This window comes from Harpegnathos saltator, unplaced genomic scaffold (genome assembly GCF_003227715.2).
Source record: "Harpegnathos saltator strain DR-91 unplaced genomic scaffold, Hsal_v8.6 scaffold652, whole genome shotgun sequence".
Classification (NCBI taxonomy): Eukaryota; Metazoa; Arthropoda; class Insecta; order Hymenoptera; family Formicidae; genus Harpegnathos; species Harpegnathos saltator.
The window spans coordinates 245,619-255,721 of NW_020230485.1; the positions used below are offsets into that span (position 1 = coordinate 245,619).

At 46.5% G+C, this 10,103-nt stretch overlaps 1 protein-coding gene across 1 annotated transcript; it reads left to right on the forward strand.

Moving 5' to 3' along the window:
- Positions 1-5,452: 5,452 nt before the first annotated feature.
- On the forward strand, positions 5,453-8,895 carry LOC105181321 (uncharacterized). Its single transcript, XM_011138017.3, has 5 exons — positions 5,453-5,709; positions 6,162-6,290; positions 6,424-6,540; positions 6,796-6,937; positions 7,852-8,895. The coding sequence occupies exons 1-4, from the start codon at positions 5,618-5,620 to the stop codon at positions 6,887-6,889; spliced, it is 432 nt and encodes a 143-aa protein (XP_011136319.1). The 5' UTR covers positions 5,453-5,617; the 3' UTR covers positions 6,890-6,937; positions 7,852-8,895.
- Positions 8,896-10,103: the final 1,208 nt, after the last annotated feature.

Sequence of the window (10,103 nt, forward strand, 5' to 3'; positions counted from 1 at the left end):
ATTTTTCGGCTGATCCCTCAAACGGCCGAACAGCCGACGAAGCGAGCGAGGAGGCTCTCTCGTTAAGGTGCAGCGTCGCGATATTGCGTTTCCCCTCCCTCCCAGTGAGATGATTCGGCAAACCTTACGGGTGCGCGCGCTTTGCAAATTTGCTTGTTCGCGTGCGAAGAGGAAACGAACGCGGATAACATCACGCCTCATGCTGCAAGAGAGATATTGGCAAATTAACGGTGCGAGATGATAAACAGATGATCTCCCGCGGAAATTCCGCGAATTTTCCCCCGCTCGCTTCGCGCCGCCTCTTCGTGCGCAACGGATTTGCGTCAGTCGCATAAGTGGCGTGTTCTTCAGTCAGCATTTTTCCGTCAGCAGAATGCGAATTTTCATTTTCACGCGCGCATCTTCCGAGCGTAAAGGACCAAGATTTCAGGACGCAGCGACGCCGAGGGCGACGCGCGTCACGCGTTGCATTCCGGGCTCGGCCGTGTATTACGTGTTGCAATTTTTATTTAGTGTGTACCGCTACCCGCGATGTTAATGCGAGAGAGAGAGAGAGAGAGACGGGGATTCACGGCGGACGTTGAGAGTCGCCCGTTCGTCGTCAGCGGGATTCACACCGCCAACTGTCCACCGAGAGACAGCGTCTCTCTCGGCAGGACTCCCACGTCTCGGTGGATCGTCCGATTCGATTGCCGCGGTAGCGCGACTTGCATTTATTTATTTATTTATCTAAGGCATGACGCGCAGAAATTAATTCGGTGCGTTGCTGGAGAGCGTTTTGTGAGCGTGAGTCGCTATTGTTAGTATTAATCAGGCCGCGAGAGCCTACGTTCCTCGATACTATTTACTACTTAATGTCCTTTTTAATGCCTATTGTTTATTTATTTATTTATTTATTTGCATATTTATTTGTTTACCTATTTATTGTTTATTTATTTATTTATTATCCCCCACGACCGCGCGAGACTGCGAGTCTGCGCTTTTGTGAATCGAGCGGCGGAGCGGCGGAGAGGTTCTCTTTCTCTCTCCTTCCCTCTGCCACTCTCTGCGTACCGAAAAGCATCGACATTTTTTTCTTTCCTTCTCATGCATACAAACCGATCGTGTGCCGAATCGTCGTCGAATTACCTTCAACAAACTGATGTATATGCTATTACGAATGCAATAAAATGTGGTAATCGATTATTCGTGCATAATCTCTTCTTTTGTCTTTCGCCTCGCGCTTCCTGCTCGTCATTTCTCCATATCGCACGACTCGATATCGTATCTCGAGCGTATCGACACCGATTACTCGCAATTACCTGCTCGAGTGTGTGTAATCCACTCTCGCGAATCACTTTAATCCGCGGATTAGCGGAGATCTTTGTCGCGCGAAAATCTGGCTTTATCCGATCGAAGGAGACGAATTCTCGACGCGACGGCAGATGAAAGTCGCAACAGCGACGACCGAATTTTGAATTTGGAGATTGCGAAAATCGATTGGACGACGAGTGCACGCGTGGAACGGCCGAAATGAAACGTCGTCGTCGAAATTACATAATCCAATTATGTGAAAAATTAGATTACAACTCCCTCTGCAAGGAGAACGGAACACAACGGAATCATATTCTTTCGTCGGTAAATACAGGATTCTTCCATCGTGCACGAGCGCGAAGTTTCGTGATGTCAAGACGCGTGTCTTCGCACTCGACGTTCGCTCATTAAAACGAACACTGAACGTCGCCGAATGAGGCCGAGGCCCCTTTGTTCGCTTCTCAGCCGCAAACATTCGCGAGGACTCGCGAATGTGCGATGGCACGGCTAAATAATTACGGTATCCTGGGATTGATCTGGGATGGGATTTTACCAGCTGTTACAATGTCAACTATAATAGCACTGTATGCATATGTTTCCATCGCCACTAGCTCGTTAGAATGGCAAAAGGAAATGGCCGCGATATTGGTGAAATTAACTACTTTTCAGCACCCCAGCCGTGTAATTTTTCGGCGACGAGCGTGCACTAGGAAGAATGTATTGTTGCGTGAACCAAAATTTTGTTGTAACAACAAAATAATTTGGTTAAAATATGCCCAACAAAACTGTTTGGTTCCTGTAAACAAATATCTTGTTTGATTACGGTTTGTCCATATAACGTAATACCTTTGTTATAGCAACCAAAAAGCTTTAACCATATGGATTTTGTTAAAAATACTATAATTTTTTCTCAATATATAAAATCTAAATTTTAGTGCACAGAAAGACAAAATAATATCCATTGGGCATTAGTTTAGTTTATGTAAAATAATATTTCGTTATTATGTAATTTTTATGGATAAAATAACTAAAATGCTTAATTTTTACATATGAAATCTAAGGACAAAATCATTTGGTCCGGAGAACAAAGCAGAAAAATATATTTAGTTGAGACAACCAAGTATTTTATTATATAAAACAAGATATTTGGTTGCTATTAAAAAATGCTTCGACTGAACAGTTTTGTTAGAGATACTATAAATTTTTTTTCCTAGTGTGGCTCGTCCCTGGCTACCTTTCTCTGCTTTCCCGAAAGCGTCAAAATAAAAAAATGTCAGTTTTGTGCACGCACGTGTCTCACGATGGATCATCGTCGAGTTGCGCTCGTATAAATCTCCGACGCGCGCGGATATTCGCGTGCGCGACGCGAGCCGTCGGACCGATGGTACTTTGTACTACTCACGTCTAAGTGGACACGAGAACAGGCGCATTTTTCGCGCACACGTGTCGGAAAAATCAAACGAATCGATCGCGCCGGGACGGGCGGTGTTTCGCTCGCGCTCGTTCGGCGAACTCTCGGACGAGCGCGCGGGAACTCCCCGAGCGATTTTCGGCCGACCGATCGATTTTCGACCATCGACTTTTCGACACTTTCCCCTCCGGAGCTGCTCGATATCGCGGTAACTGGACGCGGGGTGTTTGAGACCGGCGAAGCATGAAGACCAGAATGTAAATAGTAAATACGCGATATCGGGCGCGTGTGTCGTAATTGAATCGTAATCGTAATCGCGCTTCGTCATGTGAATGAAACACGCGGTTTCGTCGCGACGAGGCGACTTGAATTTTCGTCTACGTGGTCCACGCGGTTGTTCAATACGACGCGACGTCGCCCGACGAATTTCTGCGTGGGCAACGCGACATCGACCCGCGAGTTTCGCAACGCGAGAATCGCGCGTGGCACGAAGACGTATCGTCGCGATGTGCGTCTTTTTTCTGCCGTTTACGTCTTTTGCAAGGAGTCCCCCGCAAAACAAAAACACCAGCTGCGACGTTGGCGCAATCACTTTTCCAAACGACAAATTGCCAAACGACGATCGAGATAACGCGCGAAGCGTGCGCGACTGAAAACTCGCGTCGCAATTGAACGGCGCTTGTGAGAAGATCAATTACGCGAAATTCGCGAGTATCTTTTCCGCGCGATCTCTCTTTCCCCCGGGGAAAGGCTTTTCCCCTTACGGGACGACCACAATTGCGTCCATTGCACATTCGCAGCCTTACGCAGAAGGAGGAAAACTCGATGGCGTGAACTTTATCGCGCGAACGAGTCGGACGCGACGCGATGTCTCGCTTCCGCGTACGACGCGCGATAAAGTTTCGCGATCGAAATGCATAGTAGAACCGGAAGTAACGGGAAAAAAATTACGAGTATAAGGTCCAGCTCGCACTTTTACAACGATGACGACGATGACAACGCGGATCTCAAGCGCCATTGCGAAATTCGTGATCCAACGCGTGATCGGAGGAGAAACACGAAAACCGTGAGGCTCCGTCGTGAGGCGACTGCAACGAATTTCACAATTGCAATTCGGATAAGGAGGTGATAATGCGTGAAGATGCAACGGAAACACTCTTATCTTCATACGTGTATCTTTATACACCGAGATAACCGTATTATATTTAGTATGCGAGTTTCGTTAGCGTGTTTAGTTCGGACGGTATTGTATTCCGCCGAATAACGTCCCCTTCTTTTGCGCGCGCGAGAAGAAAGGAAAATTCGCACATTTCCTCAGCAGAAATTTTCCTTCTCGTCGTCTTCGTGCTTGCGCTCGGCCGGATCAATGGCGCAAACGAGTGGATTCGTACCTTAATTCACCGCTCGCCTTTTATCCGAGGCAGAAAGAGAAGGAGAGAGAGAGAGAGAGAGAGAGAGAGAGAGAGAGAGAGAGAGAGAGAGAGAGAGAGAGAGAGAGAGAGAGAGAGAGAGTGACGGAGAGACCAGACAAAAGGGATAAATCTTGCGTGTGACACGGGGTATGACGTAACAGGAATCCGGCTGGAAAATTGCTGCGATCACTCCGCAGGTTTGGCCAGCGTGGAAACACATCAGCGATCGTGTATCATTGCGCAGAGAACGTAGGGTATTCCACGCAGAAAATGGTATGAACGCGTCAGTCAAGGGTGATATATCGCGAGGGTGCATTATTCATTGCGAATGGAAAAAAGAAAGAGAGAAGACAAAGAGAAAGAGGAAGAAAACTCGTGGCGAGACATGAAAAAATGGAAGAGCGCGATTACACGCGACTTTTCTCTCCTATCTTGTCGCTTTAGCGGCGACGACGAATCTCGTCACGCTGAGAGCGTAACGAGTTCAGACAGAGAGAAAGAGAGAAAGCGCGCGCGCGCGCGAGAGAGAGAGAGAGAGAGAGAGAGAGAGAGAGAGAGAGAGAGAGAGAGAGCATCAGCGACGAACAGTCGAGGACAAATTTCGCTGTATATTACGTATGGAATTCTCCTCGGCTTATCGCGGCATCGTCTTAAGAATCCTTCGATGGAATGGCGTCGGAAAAATCGTTGTATCGGAAACGTCTCGTTCTGACGCGAATGATTCTCGGATCTTCGACTCGCTTTTTACGCGCGCTTTCCGACGAATTATCATTAACATGCGCTTTTCATTCGTGCGATCTCACGCGTCTCACACTACGTATATTTATAAACACGAACAGATGTAAGTGTTGCGAGTCCGTATGTATGATTCATTGTTGAAATATAAACGAATAAATAAGTGAAATGAAAAAAATGCACTCCCACGCGCGTATTACCTTCGCTACATGACACCTGGGATCCAAATAAAATTCCCTTAATTTCATCATTTTTCTAGAAGTATATGTAACAAGTACAAGGCAATATTGTCAATCGTGTTGTCGTATTTTTATAAATACACACGTCGCGTCGTTCTTTCCGAGTTGTTCCGCAGCTGTTACTGTAAATCGCTCGCCCTCGCAGGACGATCGGGACGTCGGGATGAAATCGCGAGGAGCGGCACTTCCGAAAATCACTTCATCGTTTCATCGTGCAAATGTGCGTTATCTGCTGGCGGGTGGAAGCGACAAAAAGAGGGCAATATATGCAGAAGCGTCTTGCTTCGATAGTGGGGGCAATATACCGTCCCCACATATATATATATATATGGTGAGATCGTCGCTGCGACTTTATAGTTTAAACACAACGAACACGCGAGCATCTTTCTCGAGATCGTATCGATACGTGTTCTGTGAAATCGCTCGAAAACTCCTTCTATTTATCCCGCCCTTCGCGAACTTTTCGAAGTGACGAGGAAAAATATATACATAAATATATTCGCAGCGCTCCTCCGCGCGTAAACGCGATGACGCGTCCGTCAATAATGGCGATCTGCATCCTCGTGGCACTCGCACTGCCTATATTCACCTGCGGACTTCCTGCGATCGACCACAGCGGGTAATTACACGTACTTTTATTTAATATATGCATGTGTGTGTGTGTGTATGCAATATGATATATAATAAGATGCGTGAAAATTATATATATATATATCGCTGACATGCAACTTTCAACTAGCGCGGTAACGTATGATCGCGTTGAGAAACCGACCGAGATCGATACTTCGATATCGCTTTCGTTTCTGCGAGCATACTTACGTAAAACTTCTTATGTATTACGTCAGAAACATTAGGCAAAATTAGCAATGTTAAAAACATATCTCTCTTATCTCAATGAAAACAGAAACATCGTACAGAAATAAGTGCCGATTTTTCCAACCGAAAGAAAAACAAAAGCCGGCATTTTGCCTCTCCACTGTTTCGATGAACTTGGCGCGTGATATATCAGCCAATAGCGTTCAATAAACGACGTCTCTCTTTCTCTCTCACGCTTAGTAATTTGCTACACAGATCGGCCTCAAAGGCACTGCCTGTACGTGACTCGAAGCCAGCGACTTCCTCGGACGCCGAGCAGAAGAAAGTAGCGATCGTCGCGTCGCCATACGTACGACGCGAAAGCGCATTGGTCCCCGAGAAATCGTAAGTCGCACCGGAACTCGGACTCGGAGCGAAAGCGAAAAAAATATGAAGAAAAGAAAATCGATAAAACGCGAGCGATCGCGCTTGCTGAAAGTAACACCGCAATACTCCAATTCGACTTGTATCTCCACAGACGACAAAAACGACAGTCGGATCATAGACTAGCCGAGCTGGAGACGCTAATAACCCTGTCGCTGGTGAGCAACATGCTGTCGCAAATGAGATACAAGAAACTGGACCCTATGGCAATGTAAGGGTAGGCTACTTTCGCCGAGAGAAAGTTTATCTCGACGGCGATAACCGTCGATAACGTATCTTTCCTCCCCGACGACTTTTGCGCCAATCCAACCGATGCTCGTTTCGTTCGCCGGTGTCGATCGACTTTTAAGCTGTGAGTTCAAGTCCTTGTCCGAGGTGACTTGGAACACTCAGCTAGAGCTCTCATCGACGTTGGCAGTAACGGGTATAACAACTCATCACCAACGTAATCGACGGTGTGTTTCAGTGGTCGCCGAAGACGCGCCATTACGAGGAGGCTGAAGAGGAGCTTCCCAAGACCGCTGCCGATTGTCGCTCATCAGCATCGCCTCGCAAATTAAATCATGACGCGGGGATGTGAGCGCGGCGCCCATAACACCGCTCGTTAGGTAAGCGCTCGTCAGCCTCGTCGTCGCCGTCGCCGTCGCGTTCGCGTGAAGTTCTTTCTTCACGCGTACACGAAGTATCTTCCTTCCTCGAGTGCGTCGGTAAAAATTCGCCGCGTGCCGCGGAGGAACGTTCAAGGGCACCGTCGAGAGAGCAGCGCGGCATATCTGTAACCAACTTTGCACCCGCTGCAGGCATTTTTCCCGCCGCTTCGTGTCGCGCCGCTTTGCGCCGCGCATCGATAAATACGCAATTGCGTAGGTCGTAAATTCGCGGATGTTCGTGTAAATCTACACGGAAAGTGACGCAAGGCGATCGCTGTATCAGCGCTGATAAATACTCGGAGCGGAGGCTGCCGGACCCGATCCTCTTCACGGCACCCATCCGTCCGTCCGTCCGTCCGTCTGTCCATTCATCGTTCGTCGCTCCGTCGCTTAGCCGGCGACCGATCCGGTTATCGTCGTCCGAGACGAGCTTTCGCAATTTATTTCGATTTGGATCAAGAGACATAATCAGCCGTGACGATTGTGAGCCTCATTAGAATGCGCAATCCCGCTTAAAAAAATATTTACATGTAACGACGAATCGCCGCGCTACAGCGATCGCGTGCCTGCTCAAGAAACTGCAAACGTGATCGCTATCTCTCTCCCCCTTTTTCTCTGTCTCTTTCTTTCTTTCTTTTTTCCTCCGCCATATCTCTCTCTCTCTCTCTCTCTCTCTCTTGCCAGTGTACTTTGAAATTGAAAAATCCTCCTCGTGCCGGGGCATGTGCGTTCGATATGGTAATGCGTGCCGTGAAGCCTAATAATAAAGTTCGGGTCGCGCGAAAAATCCGATAGATTTATCTACAAATGATTAACCGTACTAATCGTTGTGCGTTAACGATGTTTAACTTTGTACGCATTTGTGCTTGCAGCTGACTCAGCCGAAAGATCGTTTACTAAACCGTGAACCGTCGGCCGGCGCGTGGCCGACGGAAAGATGGACTTTATTACAATACAGCACGGGGGTTGGGAATCTTGCGCGCGACAGCGAGGACACTTTCGCTCGAGGGTGTGAAACGAAAAATGTTCGAACAACGAATACGTGACAAGACACGGTTAGGGACTAAGAATGTCCGCAGAGAATGTCGCATATACATTCAAATAAATCCATTGGCAATTACCAGCAAGTTGGTAAATTCAGCGAATGTGATGAATCTTGGTCTTAATTCGCGTACTCGACGACGAATCACGCAGTCATCATTACCGACGCGTTAACGAATGATTCTCCAACACTCCTCCCGATAACAACAATGATTTTCCAATTCTTATCGAACATTCTGCAAAGTATATTAATATTAATACGTGTACTCACGTTACCACGTCGACTAACTCGAGTGTCGCAGCCGGGATTTCTGTCGCTTGGTGACAACTGCCGACGAACCTCATGTGTGCGCGTCTGCTGAAGACTCCGCCAAAACTGAAATCACAAGACCGCATTTAGTCAGATATATATATATATATATTTATTTCCGTGAGAACGTGAGAAGGTGAGAAGATGAGAACGTTCCTTCAGAACACTTAACGGTAATCATAAAAATACAGGCGCACATTTGACTTGAACATTGAAACGGGTATATAAGCGTCGCGTACAGACAATATTCGTTTGTCTCTCTTCTCCTCGCTTTCTCACCCAATTATACATTCGCGCTTCGAGCAAGCTCAAAGTCTACACAACTATTGTTACTCATGAACGATGTTCACAATGAACCGCACGAGAAGTATTTATTGTCAAACCTTCACATCATATCACACGCGACACGTTTCGAAGTGCGTCAACGCGCCTGCTCGTGCTCTTGCTTGAGGCGCGACCGTTTAGATTACCATGTTTAGGTTTAGCAACTAAACTACACGAAACGGACCACACGGTGCGTCTGTAGATGTAAGGAAATACTGTAATTAAAAGAAAAAAGTAAAACTAATGACAATCTTGGCGTACTTATCGATCCTGTGAGTGGACTTCCATGCGGCCGAATGCTCCGAAAGACGAATGTTCCGCAAAATATGTGCGATGTATTCTTCGTCGATGAGACGGACACAACATCCCTCGAGCAGGATCGCCGAATGTCCTTTCAGCTGTCAAATCGACCTACAGAAACGTGTGAATGATTTTCAGTCAACGCTCAACGCACCATTTGACTTTCCGCCAAGTAGACTTTGACGTTAAATGCGTTCTAAAACGCTACTCCTTCGAGTAACGGAATTCATTTATTACCGTTTCAAAACTTTTACTATTATATGAATTATTATATGAACAAAGTTTACGTGTGCCGACATGAAAGTAAGTAAACGAAAATAAAGTCAATGAGTTTCCGGGATAAGTAAATCGTAAGGTAAAAGCACGGATTTGTGAAAAGTATGATTTAGTTTAAACAGGTTATTTAATATGTGTACCAATTAGAAACTTTCTATTAAATAATCTTAATTTCGACGATACACGTGCAAATAAGAATGTTTCACAACACAAATCGACATAGTAGCTTTGATATTTGATGCCATCAGATTATTCTCTCTCTCTCTCTCTCTCTCTCTCTCTCTCTCTCTCTCTCTCTCTCTCTCTCTCTCTGTGTGTGTGTGTATGCGTCTGTCTCCCTCCCATTCCCCTCCCTCTCTTTTGCAAAGATATTCAAATATAATTTTTTATATCGCCATATATCGCCATCACCATTAACGCAGTTTCTTGATTTCATCTCAATTAATTCTGCACGTTACTCAGTTAGGTTAATCTACGCGTCGTGATTCAGTGTGACTTCGTATAGGCATACAGAGCTTACTTTTTCCGTTCAAAATTTCTCGGACATTACAATTTACTCAAAGATGTACGCTTTTTTTATTACCTTTGATTCCGTAGAATAGAATATTGGAATGTAGTCCAGAGCGATCGCCGAGCCGTTGTTGCATCTTCGTGCCGCCATGATGCAAGAGGAATTCAAACTTCGAGATCTCGAGGTCGTGGCGGTAGTCGATTTCGCGGTTGGTCGATCGTACCCCGAGAGAGAATCGATCTTACGAAAGCTACGATCTCGATTTCGCGTAGCGGCGGCCAACACGATATCGCGTATTCGTGTTATCGATCGAACGAACACGGAGGAGTGGCGCGTCGAGCGACGACAAGGCGGGACGAAGC

Bases quoted from the DNA above. Each gene is read 5' to 3' on its own strand.
- LOC105181321 (XM_011138017.3), top strand. From the start codon at position 5,618: ATGACGCGTCCGTCAATAATGGCGATCTGCATCCTCGTGGCACTCGCA. The intron at 5,710-6,161 runs GTAATTACACGT...TTTGCTACACAG, and splicing joins CCTGCGATCGACCACAGCGG to ATCGGCCTCAAAGGCACTGC. The intron at 6,541-6,795 runs GTAAGGGTAGGC...GGTGTGTTTCAG, and splicing joins AAACTGGACCCTATGGCAAT to TGGTCGCCGAAGACGCGCCA.